The 18836-nt window shown below is 60.5% G+C and overlaps 1 protein-coding gene across 3 annotated transcripts; it reads right to left on the bottom strand.

Annotated features, from left to right (window-relative positions):
- Nucleotides 1-1108: 1108 nt before the first annotated feature.
- On the bottom strand, nt 1109-18836 carry MED24 (mediator complex subunit 24). 3 transcript variants are annotated; one of them, XM_039697327.1, is made up of 25 exons: nt 18433-18836; nt 16127-16209; nt 15491-15529; nt 14145-14218; nt 12870-13093; nt 12265-12376; nt 11645-11795; nt 11334-11447; nt 10660-10707; nt 10434-10516; nt 10028-10114; nt 9619-9730; nt 8836-8978; nt 8140-8177; nt 7447-7529; nt 5948-6126; nt 5669-5840; nt 5249-5424; nt 4425-4689; nt 4076-4257; nt 3750-3843; nt 3313-3412; nt 1804-1881; nt 1539-1687; nt 1109-1419 (listed from the first exon to the last, which is right to left on the bottom strand). In XM_039697327.1, the coding sequence occupies exons 1-25, from the start codon at nt 18560-18562 to the stop codon at nt 1303-1305; spliced, it is 3033 nt and encodes a 1010-aa protein (XP_039553261.1). In that variant the 5' UTR covers nt 18563-18836; the 3' UTR covers nt 1109-1302. The 3 variants fall into 3 exon arrangements, with proteins under 3 accessions (XP_039553261.1, XP_039553262.1, XP_039553263.1); XM_039697328.1 differs by having other exon boundaries at nt 1264-1419; nt 5741-5840; nt 18433-18625; XM_039697329.1 differs by lacking the exons at nt 1109-1419; nt 1539-1687; nt 1804-1881; nt 3313-3412 and adding an exon at nt 3419-3594 and having other exon boundaries at nt 3682-3843.

The raw sequence follows: 18836 nt of genomic DNA, 5'->3' as shown, positions 1-18836 counted from the left end.
AGCTGGGGCCAGCAGGAAGGGGAGGATGCTGTGTGAGTGAGGGCCAAGGACCAGCAACACCCACAGTGCATGGGGGTCTCTCCTTCCAGCAAAGCCTGGGGGCTGCCAGGAGCTGAGCTCATCCTGGGATCAGATGGGGTCAGCCCAGCCCTGAGCCCTGAGTCACTGTCCCACTGCCTCTTCCCTGCCCAGCAGCACTCCAGGATCCCCCCTGTGCCCCATTTCCCTTCAGAGCCTCCCAAAACAGGGCTGGGAACCCCCCGGTGCCAAGGGGGCAGGGGCACAGCCCAGGAGTGGGCTGGAGTCACGGTGCCCCGAGGGAAGGGCTGGTACCTGCTGGCCCCGCTTTCCCCTTTCTTGTGAGTCAACACCAGTGGAAGGGGCAGAGGGGCAGCCGCCCTGGCACTGCCACTCCCTCGGGCACAGGAGTTCATGACAGCTCTTGGATTCACTGCTGGAGCAGCTGGCAGGGTGCGGGGACAGTCCCAGGGGAGCCTGTCCCAGCACGAGGCTGGCGTGGTGCTGGCCAGGCCACAGTTACTCACCCACTGCCCGTGCCCACTGAGGACTGAACTCACAGGGAGGAATTCCAACGAGAACTCACACTCCTCGGAAGGAATTCCAACCAGAACTCACTCATGGGAAGGAATTCCAACGAGAACTCACTCAGAGGAAGGAATTCCAACCAGAACTCACCCTCATGGGAAGGAATTCCAATAAGAAATTACACTCATGGGAAGGAATTCCAATAAGAACTCACTCCTGGGAAGGAATTCCAATAAAAACTCACACTCATGGGAAGGAATTCCAGTAAGAATTCACACTCATGGGAAGGAATTCCAACTAGAACTCATGCTCACGTGGCAGAATTCCCAACAAGACCCCGCTTGTGGCTGACAGCACAGCAGGGAAGCATCCCTGCCCCACCCAGGGCAGTGCCTGCCCCCAGTGAGGGCACCACAGCCCACCACCCACTCTCAGGTCCAGGACAGGGTGAGGGAGATTTCCCCTCCTCTCCAGCACAGGGCTTGGCCACTGGCTCCCCATCACCCCCAGGATCGAGGGGTTTTGGGGACTCCCAGGAGCTCAAATGAGATGAGGCAAAAGCTGGTTGTACAAAAGGATTGATTTATAGAATACAAAAAATTAGGGGGTGTCTCAGTCTCCAAAGTGCCATGAGGCAGAGCAAGGAGGTGGCTCCACGTGCTGAGGGAGCAGCCCTCCAGCAGCTGCAGTGACAGGGGCCATCCCAGCCCCCCAGAGCAGCAGGGACATCCCGGGGCTCCTCAGGGACCCCCCTGGTCACAGAGCAGCGATGGCCTTGGCGGCGACACGGCGACCCAGGGGCAGGCTGAGGTCAGTGATGGCCAGGACAATTTTGGGACTGGACATGGTGGACACCTTCACCAGCTCAGAAACCTGCCCAGGGACAGAGGAGAAGCACAGGTGAGTGTCACCAGGAGCCTGGGATGTGGCCATCCTGTGGGACCTGGGGCACTCCCCAGGCAGGGACAGGGGTGTGACACTGCTGGACCCACCATGGTGAAGGGCATGAACTGCAGGATGCTCCCACGGCTGCCCTGCTCCAGGCACTCCACACACTCCTCCATGAACCACTGGACAAACTGGGTGTGGGTGCCAGCTGTCTTGGCCCCCAGGATGGAAGAGATGAGCAGGAAGAGGTTTGCTGTGGGGACAGGGAGAGAACAACAGTCAGGTCACTTCTGGGAGGCTGCAGCTGGCCTGAGGTTCCCACTGGTGTCCCAGTGGTTGGCTGTGACCCCACAGCCATCCCCACCTTACCCAGCACCCGGTTCAGAGGGTCCCTCATGCTGACAGTGTGGAGCTGGGAGGCAGAGAGTGAGCTGCTCATGGAGCGATCTGTGGGCAGGAGCAGAGTCAGAACAGCCTCAGGGCCCCCCTGGCTGAGCCAATGTGCCCACGCTGGCCAGCTCTGGCCACTCGAGGTCACCCAGCTCTGGGAGGGGCTTTGTGGAGCAGAAGAGGTTTAGGCCCCCTGTACCAAACAGTCTGTGCCAGTGGGGCACCCCAGAAACAGCACAGAGGGTCTCTGCCCCATCCCTGTCCCCTCTGCCAGCCCACACGGAGCCCAGGCAGGTTTCCCACGCTGCTTTTGGGGTGTGACACTTGGTGTCACCACCAGGAGCAGGGAACAGCAGCGACACACACGTTACACATCCTGTGTGTGAGCCAGATGTTCCACAGCTGCTGCACAGCAGCCCTCCCACCCCACTGTCAGGGTGCAAGCAGCTATCAGAGCTGAAGCACGGCCAAATCTAGCAGCAAATCCTGGGACAGAGCAGGAGGATTGAGCTGACCCCAGCTGTGAAGCACTGCTGGGCACTCCTGTGGGAAGAACTGGGTCAGGTCTGCTCCAATGGGATGGGAATCCCTTTGGGAAGGCTTCTGTGCACACCCCACAGCCCCTGCCCAAATCTGCAGGATCCACCTTGTGCTGCTCTGAGGATGCTCACCAGAAAAAGAAAGCCCTCCCACACTTTTCTCATGGAATCACATGAGTTACATGGTGGCTGCAGGAAGCAGCATTTCCACATCACTGCAGCAAATAGCCCAAAAAAGTCCTGAATGTCACTGGGAAGAGGTGGGACTGCCTCAGGAGGTAAAAGAAGATAAGTGAAATAAAGGGAAAAGCCCATATTTCAACAGTAATGAAACCAACTGAAACTGAAGGTCAATGGATGTGTCGAAAACTAATATATAGAGTAATTTGGGATAAAGGGAGAAACAATGACCTGAGAATGTCCTGACTCACTGCCCAGGAGCGTGGACAATGTATGTGGGAACTGTGACAGCACCCAGGGCAGGACATGGACCCCCCCAGCAAATCCCCCACTGGAGCTGTTGCAACCCGTGACACTGCAGGGACATGATGTGACATGATGTGAGCAGGGCCCTCATCTGCTCTGCCTCAGTCTTGTTAACAGCCCTGGAATGTCAGGATCTGGCCCCAGACACCAGGAATGTCACTCCAGCTGTGGTCCCATGAGGGGTGGCTGGAGGGACACAAAGCCCCCCATAGCCCCTAGGGTGTGGGGCACTGGCATGAAAGGAAAGGGTGATGTCACCCTTTTAAGTTGTTCTGATCAGAGAAATAAAGAAACTGACTTTTCCCAAATGCAAAAACTCCAAGATAACTCAAAAACCACTTGAGAGCTCTAAACCGTCACCCGGCCAGTTTGGGAAGGGAAGGGGTTTTCTGCAAATACACATTTCACACCCAAAAGGGGCAGGGAGCCAAGGGAGCCATCCCCCCTCCCCTCCTGCACTTACTGGGGCTGGAGAGGATGTTGGAATCCTCCTCGTTGGAGCTCAGCAGCCGCATGAGCTTGGAGGGCTGTGTGTCATCCAGTGGGAACAGGCTGATGTAATCCTGGGGGGAGAGGGGGGTCAGCCCCACCAGCCCCTCACCCTGAGCAGGGCTGGTCACCCACCCCGGGCTCTGCACAGCCCCACAGCCCAGGATCTCTGGTCAGCCAGAGCACCCCAGCCCAGGCTGGGCACATGCTGAGCAGCTCATCACAGCCCTTTGACCAGAAAAGAGAAGGGAAAATCCTGAATTTTAAGGTGGGAAAGCCTCAGAGAACCCAGAAAAGCTGCGCAGGGAGTCTGGCTTTACCCACCCACTCCCACCACCCTCACCTTCCCCAGCCACTGCTGCTGTTGGGCACAGAGAGCCCCCAGGCAGCCCCTGCTCCACCCAGACACACCTCGATGTCCTCACGGTGCCTCTTCTTCTGCCTGGCTGAGGCCTGGACCTTGCTGTGGGAGGAGTAGGAGCTCAGGGCACACCAAACAGAGAGCCTGGAGACAGAGCAGGGACAGAGCCAGGTGCTGCCAGCCCACCTGACAGCAGGGTGTGGGACACAGCAGCTTCCTCCTCCTCAGGGGACAGCAGGGAATGTGGATCAGAGTGGGAACTGCTGGCACTGCCAAAGCCAGAGTGGGATTTGGGTAGCTGGGATCCTCATCCCAGCACAGATCACCTCCCCAAACATGCCTCGAGGAGGGAATCTCCATTGCTCTGGGGTCTTACTTGGCCAGGGCCTTCCCAGGGGGGTCCATGAGGGTGTGCCACTTGGAGGAGTCTGTCAGCAGGTTGGGCAGGATGTGGCCCAGCAGTGTCAGCGTCAGCTGGTGCATGTCCAGGCAGAAGATGGCATAGAGCAGCTCCACAGCCCTCAGCGTGTGCTCCTTCCGTGTCTCCTTCAGCAGCTCCTGCAGGGTGGAGGGGAGAGGTGGCCCTGCCCCACTCCCCTCCAGGGCCAGAACTGTCCCAGCACCCAGCCCAGGCACTGCCAGGACACTGGGAACACAAACTAAACCCACCATTCCTGTCCTCAGCACCCTGCCCAGCACTAGGGGTCCTTCCTGCCCCCTCATACCTTGACCAGGTTGTTGCAGAACCAGTAGACCCCCCCCATGTGCAGCAGGGTGTCGAAGATGTGGATGGAGCGGCTGTCGACCCAGCCCTTCTCCAGCACCTTGGTGAACACGCTGGTCAGCACCTCCTTGATGGGCTTCTTGGGGGGCAGAAGATTCCAGTAGGGAATGGTGTCCATGCCAGTGGAGGGGAACTTGATCTGCGTGGCCGTTTGCTGCAGGATGTCCGCGCACATGTGCTCCAAGATGGAGCTCATGATCACCACGCTGGGACAGAGATGGCAGCAGTGGGCACAGGGAAGGGACAGCAGGGCACAGAGACAGAGAATGGCACGGCACTGGGAAGGGACAGCAGGGCACAGAGACAGAGAATGGCACAGCACTGGGAAGGGACAGCAGGGCACAGAGAATGGCATGGCACTGGGAAGGGACAGCAGGGCACAGAGACAGAATGGCACAGCATTGGGAAAGGATAATGGGGCAGAGAATGGCATGGCACTGGGAAGGGATAGTAGGGCAGAGAATGGCATGGCACTGGGAAGGGACAGCAGGGCACAGAGACAGAGAATGGCATGGCACTGGGAAGAGACAGTGGGGCAGAGAATGGCATGGCACTGGGAAACAGAAACATGGAAGATGGCATGGCACTGGGAAGAGGAAGAAGGGCAGGAGAAACGGCACTGGAAAGTGGAATCGGGGCAGGAGGCCACGGCCCTGGGAAGCAGAAGCAGGGCAGGAGATGGCACAGAATGAGGAAGTGGGAAAGCAGAAGCAGGGCAGGAGAAGTGGCACTGGGAGCCAGCAGCAGGCCCGTGGCCCCGCTCACCGCTCGTTGTAGAACTGCAGTGTGCTCTCCCCGTACAGGGGGGTGGCCAGCTGCCGGATCATCTGCAGGGACTTCTCCCTCTCATCCAGGCCCAGCATGCGGACGTGGGCCACCAGCCAGGCCACGGCACACACTGCCATGCTGCACACCTTCCCCTTGATGTTCTCCGTGATTTTCTGGGAGAGGAGACAGCAGAGGATGAGCACAGCCAGGGGGATGTGCAGCCATCACCTCCTAGGGCTGTGGGTCCCCACTGCAGGGTCCCAGCCCTTCTCTCCTCCATGGGTGACACTGCCCCTGCCACGCCCAGGGCAGTTTAGAGCAGGAACAAGGGGCTGGAGCCACATCAGTTTCCCACTTCCAAGCCTCAGCAAGCTCCAAGGCAGCTGCCAGAGCAATCAGGGCAGGAGAACAGGGTACCCCAGAGCTTCTGGACTCTTGATTCCTCCTCAGGACACAGCACAGCTCCACTCTGCCCCCCAGCAGCCCCACCTGGATCGACTCAGAGGTGAGGACTCCATTCTCCCAGGCATTGAGGATCTCCAGTATGGCAGCTGAGATGCTCAGACACACCTCGTGCCACTTCATCTGCCTGTTGGGGAGAGATGGGGATTCAGACACAGCTGTGGGGCCAGGGGAGCTGGGCTGGGGGCTACCCCCAGACCCGGCAGGGTGGTGGGCACATGGGTGGGCTCTTACACCAGCTTCATCTCGGAGGAGTTGTTGAGGAGGGCAACCAGGGACTCCACCTTGGTGGAATCCGGGCGGAAGCAGGGGTGGTCAGGGTTGAGGATCTTCCCCTCCTCGGGCATGCAGGTCAGCATCCAGGTCTCAAAGAAGGGCACCTCGCCTGGAGGGTTGGAATCTGATAGGATCACCTGGAAAGGAACCAACACGGGGTCTGCATCCCACAGAGAGACCAGGATCACCTGGAAAGGAACCAATGCGGGGTCTGCATCCCACAGAGAGACCCTGCAGGGGACCCCCACCCTGGGTCTGTCCCTCACGCTGGGGTCTGTCCCCACCCTGGGTCTGTCCCCACCCTGGGTCTGTTCCCACCTTGGGTCTGCCCCCCACCCTGGGTCTGTCCCCACCCTGGGGTGCTCATGGCCGTGGGAACAGCGCCGCCCGGTGGCCTGGAGGGACAGGCAGGCACTGGTCAGGCCCCAGCAGGGCACTGGTCAGGCCCTCCCAGGCACTGGTTTCCCTTCTGTGGGTTGTGGTTTCCCCCAATACCAGGGTGCTCCTCAGCAGAACACAGCCCAGCTCAGAGGAGAGATGCCAGGCAAGCTGTGAGTGTCACAGTGTCACAGTGTCACAGTGTCCAGCTCAAACAAGTCCCTTGTTCCCCCACCCTGCCAAGCCCTGCAGAGGGTCCCTGGGGCTGGGGTCACACAGCCCAGCTGGGAGGGTCCTGTGGGGGCCATGAGCTGGGAGCCCCACACGTCACTTCCTCCCCTCAGCCTGTGTCACCCAGGGGACACTATTTTTGTCCAAAAAAGTTTCACACATCTGCTCAGCAGCAGCTGGGCAGGAAAGCTGCTGGGCTGGGAGGGGGGGAGGATGAGATCTCATTGGACAGCCCTGGGCACGTCCATCCCTGCCTGGTCCCCCCTCCCTGCTCCCAGGGCCAGCTGGGCAGGACCCTGCTCTCCCCCTCTGTGCATTCCCAGTGTTTCGCTATCGTTTCGCCTCCCAGCACACACAGATGTCGAAACCTGGAACATTTTCATGAAACCAAAGTGCAGTTTCCTGAGCAGGGCTGGGAGTTCCTCCTTGGACGGGGAGGGCTGGCACTGCCTTGGCCATGCAACCCCCCCAGCCAACCAGTGCCAAACTGGAGGGGCAAACTGGGAGCAGTGTGGTGAGCTTCAATTGGAAGCAGCATTCCCACTGATCCCACCACCCACCCAAGTCCTCAGGGAGGTGACAGCCAGTCCTGCTCCATCACCTGGCACCCAGAGAGCCCCAGGGACAGATTTGCAGGTGACAGGCACTGGGTGCTGTGCCCTGGGCTATGAAGTGGCTGCAGGGACAGGAGGGACAGTGGCAGATTGGCCACTAGAGGAGGCTGATAGGCTGCAGCAGCACAGGGGCTGAGCTGGCAGGTTTGAGAGCTCCTCTTAGGATACAGACTCATCCTTCCCCTCCCTCACAGGATCCAGTCCCACCCTCTCATCATCCCTGAGGACCCTTACCTCTGAGCCATAGGTCTGGGCCACATGGCACAGCATGAGGAAGGAGATGTCAAAAAGCAGAGCCCGGACTGGGCCACTCTTGGCTGAAGGAGGAGAAATAAAGACCTTGGGGCTCTCTGGCCTCAGCAGGAGGAGGGAAGCAGAACCCCACAAACACGGGGGCTGGGACCCTGCTTCCCCACACAGAGTTTCTAACCCCCCAGTGCGAACAAAAGGATGTTCCAAGTGCCTCCTTCCACCTCATTTGCCTCTGCCTGAGCCCCCAGAGCAGCTCTGGCCTCCCTCTGGGCAGCCCCAGCCCAAGCAGGGCCCCCCCTCACCATGGAAGGTCAGAGCACTCTGCAAGTTTCATCACACGGAGTCAGAGTCCTTATCTGGGCTGTGCTGACACATCACCCCTTCCAGGGAGGGAGCCAAGGGGCCCCCAGGCTCAGCAGGGGAGAGGGAGCTCAAGGGAACACCCCAGATTTGGGATGGACACGCACATGAAGGCAGCGTGGCCCCAGGAGCCCAGATCCCTGCTGGCACAGAGCCCCCTCCCTGCCAGCCCCCCAGCCTGGCCTGGCACAGCTCAGCTTGCTCTGGTGCCACAGCCAGTCCCAGTTTAATCCAGGCAGGCCCCAGAACATCCCAGCAGGGGCAGCAGGGGGGCACAGCTCCAATCTCCCCACGCACGGACGAACACGCACTCACAGATTTCCCCGGTGATTTGCTTGGTGAATTCATTCAGCCTGGAGGGGCAGAGAGTGGCAGCAAAGCATGAGCAGGCCAACCAGACAATTCCCAGCCCTGACACAAGCAGGGGGCTGCCTGGCATGCAGATCCCACCCCCAAACTCCAGCCCAGCACAGAGGGCCAGGAGATGCAAGGCCCAGCTCTGCAGACACCCCCCAGCACCACAGGGACAAGTCACCTCCTCCCTGTGTCTGCTCCCTGTGGCCACACAGGTCCAGCCAAGCTGCTCACCCCACACCAATGGGCTCTCCCCAGAGCCAGCTCTGTGGGTGTTTCAGAGCACAGACCCCCAAACAGACCCCCCATACACCCCAAGGCTGGTCCAGCCACCTTGGGGGAGCCCATCACACAGCCCCATATGTGTGCTGGTGTGTCTGCAGAAGGCAGGGACACACTGCCCTGGATTCAGGGCTTGGCCACAGCTTTCAGTGTTCTGAACCCCCCCCAAACAAACCTGGCTCCAATTCTCTGTCCTGTTCATGCAGAGGCAAAGATGGGGTGCTGTGGGGTGCACATCCCTGAGATCCCAGCCCTCCCCAGTGCTCCACAGGGCCACAGGCACATCCAGCCCTGTCTAGGAGGCACTTTAGGGGGCTGCCTGTCCCCCCCAGCCCCCTGGTCACCAGTGACAGTGCCACCCAGCTGGACACTCACTTGACAAACTTCCGAGCGAAGGATTTCAGCTTCCCAGTGGCTGCTGCTGCTGCCAGCAGCAAGTCCAGGCTCTTCCCAGACAGCATGTGACCCAGGACCCCCAGAAGGCCCTCAGGGGACTTGGAGTGATCTGCATCCATGGTCTACATGCAAAAAAGTAAGAGGAAATGGAAGTCATGGGGAATGTGTGCTACAGAGCAGCAGCAAACTCCAGTTTTTGGGGTACAGAGTTGATCAGCTGCAAGAACTGTCCCTGAGACCTTGAGGAGCAGGGACCTGCTGGATTTGGGAGAGGTGGCATGGGGACCTCTGAGCCCCTGCCACCAGCAGGAAAACATCCCCTGTCACTCAGTAGCATCAAAATAACCAGAGTGACACAGGGACATGGGGAGTCCCCAGGGAACAGGGGAGATGCACACAGAGAGCAGCTGAGCAGGACGGGCAGAGCTGGCTGGGCTCAGGCTGCTAGCACTGATGACATGCCACCTGACAGCTCCTCCAGCTTCCTGGGAAGGAGGAGGGCAGCTCCTCATCTCCACAACAGAGCAGCAAGGCTTGAGTGATTCCTCCATTACTCCACCCCAGGGCAGGGAGAAATCCAGCGCCTCCCAACCACCCTGGCTGCCTGGTTAGACTGATGCTGCTGGCAAAGGGCTCCAGGCCTGAGCCCTGCCAGCCCAGCATGGCTGCAGGAGGACACTGACCTTCAGGATGTTGGTGACAGTGGGCTCAGCCCTCAGCATGAGCCCTGCCAGCCCAGCATGGCTGCAGGAGGACACTGACCTTCAGGATGTTGGTGACAGTGGGCTCAGCCCTCAGGATGAGCCCAGGGTTTGGCTGGATGTTGGCGTTCTCAGCCGATTTCAGGGATGGAGAGTTTTCCTTGTCTGCAGCCCTGGGGGACCCCAAAGAAGGGTCAGTGTGTAGGAATCCATCACCCTGCCTCCCTCCCTCCACCCAGTGGCACCCTCAAGGGACAGCCACTGCCTCAGGCCACCACCAGCTGCCTCTCTGAGGGGACAAATTCTGCCTGTACCCAACCTGTCCCAAAAGCAGCATCCCATCCCCCAGGCCACCATGTATGTCCCAGCTGCAGTCTCTGTGTCAGCACAGCTGCTCCCTCCTGCTCCCCCCAAAACCAGGTGCTCCAGCCCCACTGGTGGGGGTTTCCCAGACTCTGGGGTGGCTGTACCGTTTGTCGATGAGGTTGTTCATGTTGGCCTCGGAGAGCAGCCCCTGCTTGCTGCACTCCTGCAGGAGCAGGCTCATGCAGTTACAGCTGGAAGAGAGAGGAGAGCTGTAGCCCCAAGGACAGCATTCCTGTCACCCCAGACAGTGCCACAGGGCAGGGGGACTCATGAGCTGCCCTCTTGGCCCTGTCCCATCCCTCTGAGGGTGCTGCAGGGTCCAGAGCAGCTCTGGGTGCCACACACGTGACTCACTGCCTCACTCATGTGGCAGCAGCAGCTCCTCAGGAAGAAGAAATGGGATCAGAAACTAAGCCAGCCCTGCCAGGAGCTGCCCCAGCACCCCACACAGAGGACAGGGTGGTTGTGGCACGTGGCTACGTGGCAGCTGTGGCCATGGTGAGCACTCACTTGCAGCGCTGGTCGGCTTTGTCGAGCAGAGGGGTCAGCTTCAGCAGGAACTCAAAGGCACTGTTCACATCCTCAGTGAAATCCTGGCAAACACAAAGCCAGGCACTCAGCTCACCACGCTACTGGCACAGGCCACCTCCCCTGTCCCCACCTGCTCCATCAGGGAAGGTTTTTGGGACAGGGAACATTTTCCTGTGCAGGCCAGGCACAGCACCATCAGTCTCACCTTGTCCCCTTGGGGGTATTTCTTGAGTTTAACCAGCACTTGGGGCATCTGAAAGACACAGGGGACAAAGTGACATGAGGGCAGACCCCATTCCACAGCTGGGACCTCCCAGCAGCACCAGCCCACACCAGCACAGCTGCACACAGCTGCTCTCCCAGCCCCAGGAAAGCAGCACTTCTGGAGCAGTGTGTGCACCCAGGGGACTTTGTGCCCCTGCTCCCCTCTGCAGTGTCCTTCCACCATCACCTGCAGCCACATTTCCCCCATAACATCTCAGGAAAACTCACTCTGCCACACAAAATGAGGCTGGGCTGAAAGGAGGCCCCTGACAGCAAAGTTGATGCTCAGAGGGTGACAGGAGGGCTGGAGTGGGCTCAGGTGGGATGGACCCCAAGGGGTACATAGTGGGGACTGGGGGGCATACTGTGGGGTGTGAGACACCCTAAGGGGCACATTTTGGGGTGTGGGGGTAGCCCAAGGGGAATTCTGGGTGGGTGAGGGGCACACTGTGGGGTGGGGGACACCTCAAGGGGCACACTGTGGGGTGTGGGCACCCCAAGGGGCACACTGCAAGAAAGAAGGATTGATTGCTCCGGCAGAGCTCAGGGCTCAGGAGCCAGGCCTGCAGGGAAAGGGCAGAAGGGCAGGGACTCAGTGCTGGGGCTGGGCCCTACCTTCAGGAAGGTGAAGGCTGTCCACTTGAGCTCCTCTGTGCCCTCAGGACACTCGATGAGGCCCACAAAACAAGCCTTCCAGATCTCCAGCACGAAGAGAGGGGAGGGGATGCGCTGTGGGGCACACACACAAACCCTCCCAGTGCTGGGCTGGCAGCAAAGCACATCCCCCAACACAGCCAAACCCCTGCTGAGGTGTTGATGGGCTCCTGCTGCTCCCCTGGAGCAGGACCAGCACACGGAAGGCACATGGCCTGGCCCCACAGCCTCAGACTGCCTGAGCAGAGCAGAGCACACTGTCACTTCTGTACCTGCATCCTCTTCACCATCATCAGCTGCTCCACCAGTGGCTGGGTCTCTCCTGTGAGGTTCATGGTGCCCTCCAGCAGCACCACGGCGTGCACGGTGGGGAAGCCTGTCTTGTTCAGCTGCTCTGAGTGGACTGAGAGCATGGTGGGGATGCTGGGTGGAAGAGGACAGCCCAGGGTCACTGGAGCCCTGCAGGGACAGATTCCTGCTCCTCCTGTCCCACTCCCATTCCCTGGCCAAACCCCTGACCTTTGCTGCCCCGGGGCAGGACACTGAACACCTGTGCCTGGGAGCTCCAAGGCACAGCCAAGCCCTCAGGCCCTGGGAGCAATTTCAGGGGGATCCAGAGCAGGGACAGCAGCCCTGGTGTGGCCAGAACAGCTGAGGGATAGTAAAAGGTCTCAAGGTCACCAGAAGAGCAACCCCTGGGTAAGATTCTTCTGCAACAAGTCACTATGAACTCTGGGCAGCCCCTGCTGGAGCAGGGATCAGAGATGGGAATGGACAGGGAAGCAGGGAGGCAGGAGCCTCTCAGTCCTCCGAGCAGGGAGTTTGGGGGACTCAGAGTGAGGCTCAGACCCATTTTTCCCCCTGAGCCCGTGGGGCAGCAGCACACAGCCACCTTTTGATGAGGGACACGCAGTTATCAGCCTGGCTCCGCAGCGGGGAGCTGCCAAGGTTGTTCAGGTTCTCTCCCAGCTTGACGAGGGACTGCTCCACGGTGCTCCAGGAGGCTGGGGAGGGAAGGCAGGGATTCAGTGAGGGGACAGTGGCATCTGGGGAAACCAGGCAGGCCAGCTCCAAGGCCTACAGCAACCCACACAGGCTGAAGAGGCTGGGAGTCCTCACTGGTGATGCAAACCCAACGCAGGGGTCTGTGTAGTCCCAGCAGGCCCCACCCCAAGGCCAGCCTGGCACAGCCTCCAGGCCAGACACAGACACAGAAGAAGGCGTGGGGCTGTGCCAGGCTGTCAGAGCACAGCACTCCCCATGCACCCAGGAACAGCTCCCGCAGCCTTCACATTAATTCTGCTCCTCTTCCAAAGGCAGCACGCAGGGGAGGGGGCAGAGAGTGGCACAGAGCCAGGGAGGAGACGGTTACAGCAACAGGGCTGGAAGATGGATAGGCTTGGAGCCGCAGGGACAATGCGGCAGGAGCCGGGCAGGGGGAAGGGAGAGGTGGCAATGACATCTCTCCAGGGCCAGCACGCAGGGGCAGGGACATACATGTCTCCTCCAGCTTGGCAATGTGGATCAGGGCACGGTTCTTGGTGCTGCTGAGCATCTTCTCCAGCCTCTCCAGGCACATCTTCAGCTGGTTCTCCGCCGCCGCCTGCTCCAGCGGCTCCTTCACCTTCTCGGCATAGAAGGTGGCGCAGCGCAGCAGCCAGGTGAGGGCACTCAGCAGTGCCCTGCACAGGCTGATGCACTCCTCGGCCTTGCCGTGGCAGCTGGCACAGGAGACAAGTGGGGATATGCTCACTGTGTGTGTGGAAACTGAGGCACGGACACTGGGTAGGCTGGGGAAGCCAAATGCAGGTCCTGTGTTCCCAGCCCACTCCTGTGCTGCTCATCCCACCAGCATTCCCATTGTGCCAGGGGGAAGGAGACACCCCCACCCCCTCCCCACGCAGCCTCCTTGCTGGCCTCTCCACTACAGGGAAACTTTCCAAGCTTTTAATCAAATTATCTTGCTAAGGGAGGCTCAGCATTGATCAGTGCACTGTGAGAGGTGAACGCTTTCCCCTCCTGATGCACAAATCATGGGGGCCAGAAGTTTTGATCAAATTAAGCAGAGGATCAGAGCAGGCAGGAGTGGATTAAGGGCCGGCTCTGCAGTTGGCCAGCAACAGCTCCTTGTCAACATCTGCCACTGATGCATATTCATTGCTGCTGCTTCATTTCATCTCACTGAAGAGCCTTCCTCATCCTCCTTCTCCTCCCACTGTCCCTGCCACATGCTCCTGCCTCCCAGAAGAGGCTGTCAGGGGTTAACAGGAAGATTTCTGAGCTTTCTAAAAAAGTTTTTGTGGCCTGAATTGTCTGGACTCCCCTGGGCCCTGCAACACCAGCGGAAGAGCATAAAGGAAAAAAACAAGGCAGTGCCTGGGGCAGCACAGGCAGGACCAGACTGGGACACACAGCTGGGGCCTGGGAAGGTGCAGAGGGAAAGGAAATAGAGACCCTTGGACCATGGGTCTCACACCCACCCCATCCAGCTGAACTGGGAAGGAAAACCACGGTGAGGTTTATCCCAGAATAGGGGGTGGTTCTGGCAGCTTCCCACAAAGCTGGTGGGGTTTGGATTCTCTTTGCTGTCCCTGTGCTGGCACTCATGAGGCAGCAACTTGGTAATGGACACAGAGCTGGAGAGGGAACCTCCCTTCCTCTGCCAGGGTGAGTATTCTGGGATCAGACAGGACCCCCAGGCTCTGCTGGCTCCTGGTTCTGCCCATGGCACAGCCAGGGCAGAGATGGCAGTGCCGGAACACCACACAGTACCTGAGGCGGTCACAGAACATGTCCATGATCTCCAAGAGCGACTGGACACACAAATCCCGGGAGAAGTCATCGAACTAGAGCAGAACACAGAGAGGCTTCAGACGGGGACTGCTCCGGCAGCTCTACACAAGCTCAAGCCCTCCCTCCAGGGCCGGGCCAGGCTCTGCGGCCACAGGACACTCCCCCTGGCAGCTGCCCAGAAGCCACTTGAATGAGAAGTAGGTCAGGGCTGTCTGTCGGCCAGGTCGTGCCCTCCCGGGGTGGCGAGAGGCGGTGGGACAGCGGCAGCAGGGCCGGGGCTGGGTTTTCTCCGCAGCCTCAGGCCGGGGCTGCGGCGGCGGGGGTGGCTGGACGCCAAGCCCCCTGCCCACCCCCGGCTCGGTGGGGCTGGCAGCGCCAGCAGCCCGGCCGGCCGCGGGGCTGGGGGCGGGGGGCAGCAGAAGCGCGGCCCCCCCGCCTCCTCCCGGAGCAGATGGGGAGCCCCGCCGGGCCGGAGCTTGCCCGCAGCTCCGCGCTGGGCCCACGCTGCGCTGAAGGAGGAAGGCTCGGCTGTCAAGGTCAGCGCTGTGCCCGCCCCTCCGAAAACAGGCAACGAGCCCGAGCCCTTCGGAACAGAGCTGGGCTGGGCTCTACCCTCCCCCCAGATCGGCGCTGGGACCACTGGAGGGGTCCCCACCTCGCCAGGGCTTCACAGCACAACTCCAAGCTCAGCCTGCAGTCCCCCAAAATTTTCAACGCTGACTGCCAGCGAAGTTCTCCTCCCATCCCCTTAACAACAACAAGGTGGGAGAAAAGAAATTATTCTCCCTGAAATCATCCCTCCTTTGGTCACCCTGAGTAGGGGGCCTGACAAGGAGGAGCATGGGGGGGTCAGTCATAGCCTGTGAGGGGCTTCCCAACACCAAGCAGAGGCAGCCATGGAGGGTGCTCAGTGTCCCCATGGAAGCAGCACAGGGACACAGAGCACCCGAGCGTGGTGTGTGGCTGCAGCTCCTGCAGGGCCAGCTCTGATCCCCACAGCGCTGCCAGCACCGCCGGCCGCAGCGGGATGTGGTTTCCGGCGCTTGGGATGGGGTTACACACAGGCCGGGAGCCTGCCAGACCCCCCAGGGCACAGGGACAAGGCACTCACACCCCCAAAAACCCACTGGGACCCAGAGCAGCCCATCCCCAGGGGGCCACAGAAAGGCTCGGGCGCTAATCTGCGCCGGCTGCCCACTGCTGACTCAGCCCAGGATGTCGCTTTCCACTTGACCTATATTTGGCGGGAGCTGCGGGGAGGGAAAGGGATTTGTGGGGTTGTGGGTGAAGAGTGAAACCTCTGAGAGCACCTGTCAGAGCCCTACCTTGCTGATGGCCATCAGCACCGTGGAATAGGACACCATCTAGGAGAGAGAAAGCCAAAACAAGCGCGGTGCTCACGGGGGCTGAGCGCCGGCGCCGCGCTCGTTGCCGAGGAACGGCAAGGTCAGGGCACGGCCCCGCTGCTGTCACCGCAGACGGGGCCGGGGCCGGGGCGCTGACCCGGCACAAATCCAAACAGACATTTTTAGGTGATGGCTGATGCGTTTCACACAAACTTTGGGCGATATTAAATGCCAGGATGCGAAAGCGTGGAGCTCACGGCGAGTGCAGAGCCTCTCAGGGGGCAGAATTCCCACCCTGGGCGATGGCAGAGGCTATTTATGGAAACACCCCTGCCCAGGGCACGTGCTGAGCCCTCCACTGCCTGCCCCGGCCCCAGAGAGGCTCACATGGGGGTTTTGGGGTGTCTGCCCAGCCCAGGAGGGGCTCACATGGGGGGTCTGGGATGTCTGCCCAGCCCAGGAGAGGGTCACATGGGGGGTTTGGGGTGTCTGCCCAGCTCAGGAGAGGCTCACATGGGGGATTTGAGGTGCTTGCCCACCACCAACAGCCCAGTTGCTTTGCCCAACCTCACAGAGGCTGCAAGGTGACCCCCAGCAGCAGCAGCAGGTCCTTACCTGGGAGCTGATGGCGTATTTCAGGTAGGACAAGATGAGTGGGTTTGGGGATGGCCCAATCATGGCCTGCTCCAGGAGAGCCTCTGCAAGGGAAGAGGGTCCCAGGTCAGCACACGGGGACACACAGACACACTCTGTCCTCCCCTCATCCCACAGGGAAGCTGGCAAAGCCCAACTGTACCAACCACAGAGACTCCAAACCAGTTTTCTCCTAAAGTCACTGAATCCCACAACTTTCTAACCCCTGACAGGCACAAGGCAGTGAATAGTTAGGCAGAGCTTGCAGCCTCCTGCTAACATGGCTCTCCCTGGGTGCTCCAGCCCCGAAACTGCTGCTCTCCACATTCCCCTCCCTCCCACTTCTTGCCAGGAGGCTCCTGCAGCCTCCACTGAGTGTCTTTCACCCAGGCACCTGGGGCTGAGCTTGGGGCCACCAGTCCCCTGCACCGGGTGCAGCCCTGCCTGTCTGGCCCTCGGTGGCCCGAGGGGCTCTGCCCGTCCCATCTGCTCAGCCAAGCCTTTAATTGCCCATTTGAACCATGGCAGAGTGCAGGAAGCACCTCCCCGAGCAGGCCCCGGGCTGCAGAGCAGGCTGCAAGTAGGTCAGAGCACCCAGATGTAAAAGGGGGAGCAGCAGCCGGGTGGGAAGTTGTCACCCCAAAGCCGAGCAGGAGGAGCTGCCGCCAGATCCCGAGCACAGGAGACTCCCTGGGTGTCACTCCAAGGCTGAATCCTGGGCCAGGAGCGTCTGGGATGAGGACAGAAGGCTGGTGGCAGCCGTCCCCTCCCCAGCCCATCCCAGAGTGGCACCACGAGCCAGCCACATGCTGCTCCCCGCTGCAGACGTGTCAGCAGCGATGTGCCAGGCCCTGCCGTGATCCTGGCAGCTCCTGCCAGCTCTCCCTCCTTTGTACTTCCAAGCTGAAAGGCACGAGCTTGGGAAAGGACAGCTCTGGGGGATGTGGTGAGGAAGGGAGCTGCTGCTCCAGCCATCAGGACCTCGGGAATGGGCTCTCCCTGTGTGCACACAATGCTCAGAGTCAGGGCCAGCATCCTGCCCGCGCGGCTCCCAAAAGGAAAAGGGGAGAGGGCTCCTTCTCCTGCTGGCAGAGAAGCTGCCCCAAAGAAGCCACTGAGCTAAATGTGAGCCAGGAGAAACCCATTCCTGCAGAAATAATAGGGAATTATCCCCCCTGCGTCTGTTTTTGGGGGCACACAGATGAGCCCAAGCCAAGCACCCCGCAGGCCTCGCTGCCAGAGGAGCAGGAGCCGGTGCCACCGGGGTGGGGACAGACACCTGGGAGCCACGGGGACCAGCTGGGCAGCAGCAGGACTGGCCCTCGAGCCAAGCACCCCCACCCCCAGCAAATCCACCCAGAGCAAATCCACCTCCCCACGGCCACAGCTCCACGTGGCCCCTCCAGCCACGGCTCGGAGGTGACAAAGCCAGCAGGGACAGCTCAGCAGCGGGGACAGGGCGTGACAAACAACAGACACTGACAGAAAATCCAATGGGAGGATGGAGAGAAGGGGAAAACAGAGATCCCCACACTCAGAGGAGCAAGAGCTGCTGCCTGTGTGGGGCTGGTTCCTTTAAACCCCCTGGAGCAGCAGCTCTGTTTGTTTATCCCGGGACTTGCTGCACAGGGAAAATCCCAGCACCAAGTTTCTATAATTAGCAGGAGAGCCTGGCAAATCTTTAAACCAGTCCTAGCCTTTGGCAGGATTTCTGTGAAATGCCCTTGGATTGGGCTGGGAAGCAGCCTTGGGAGCAGCACCTGGCTCCTGTGCAGTGCTGGGATCAGGAAATCAGGGAATCATTAAGGCTGGAAAGACCTCCAAGAGCATCTCAGCACAACCCAAATCCCCTGGAGCCACATCCACATGGTAACTCCACCACAGCCTGTTCCAACGCCTAACCACCCCTTCAATGAAGAAATTTCTCCTCATTTCCAACTTAATTCCCTCCTGGCTCAACTCGAAGCTGCTTCTCTTGTCCCAAAAGCTGAGCTGACCCCTGAACCCTCCCACGGGGAAAAAGGAGGGAATGATCCCAAAACGGAGCAGGCAGGGTGGGAAAGGATCAGGAGGGACAGATGGGAATGGGCTGGCACGGTTGGGAATGGGAATTTTGGCATGAAAATCAGTGTGGGGAAGGGGGGAATGAGTCCAAAATGCAACAGGGACCCCCACAACACCCCTGTCTGCACCCCAAAGTGGGGAACACTGGGGCCAACACCCAAACACACGCGTGGGGACCCCCAAACCAGCCCAGCGTGCCCAGCAAGGAGGGGGAACCCCCCGACCTGCCAAGTTGAGGATGTCCCAGGTGGCTCCGCGGGGGAAGAACCGCTTCATGTTTATGGCCCATTGGTAGTCGCTCCAGCGCTCCTTCCAGGCCTGCAGGATGGCCTGCTTCAGGTTCACCACCTTCATGGTCACCCTGCGGACGGACAGCTCGAGGCGAGGGCGGCGGGGCCCTGACCCGGCCGGGCAGGGCAGAGCAGGCCGGAGACAGCGGGGAAGCGGCCCGGCGGCCTCGGAGAGCCGCAGCTGGGGGCCTGCCCGCTCCCCGGGCCTGGGAGAGCTCGGTGCCGCCCCGGAGCTCCCCAGAGCCGCCGAGGTTCGGTGGCCGCGGGTCTCGCCGGGTCCCGCCGCCCCTCAGCGCGGCCCGGCGCCGCCCTCAGCGCCTGGGCACCGCCATGGCGGC

Source organism: Passer montanus, unplaced genomic scaffold, assembly GCF_014805655.1.
Source record: "Passer montanus isolate IOZ18808 unplaced genomic scaffold, ASM1480565v1 scaffold117, whole genome shotgun sequence".
Lineage (NCBI taxonomy): Eukaryota > Metazoa > Chordata > Aves > Passeriformes > Passeridae > Passer > Passer montanus.
The sequence above is the reverse complement of the archived record's forward strand: the minus strand, read 5'-3'. Positions and strand labels throughout refer to the sequence as shown.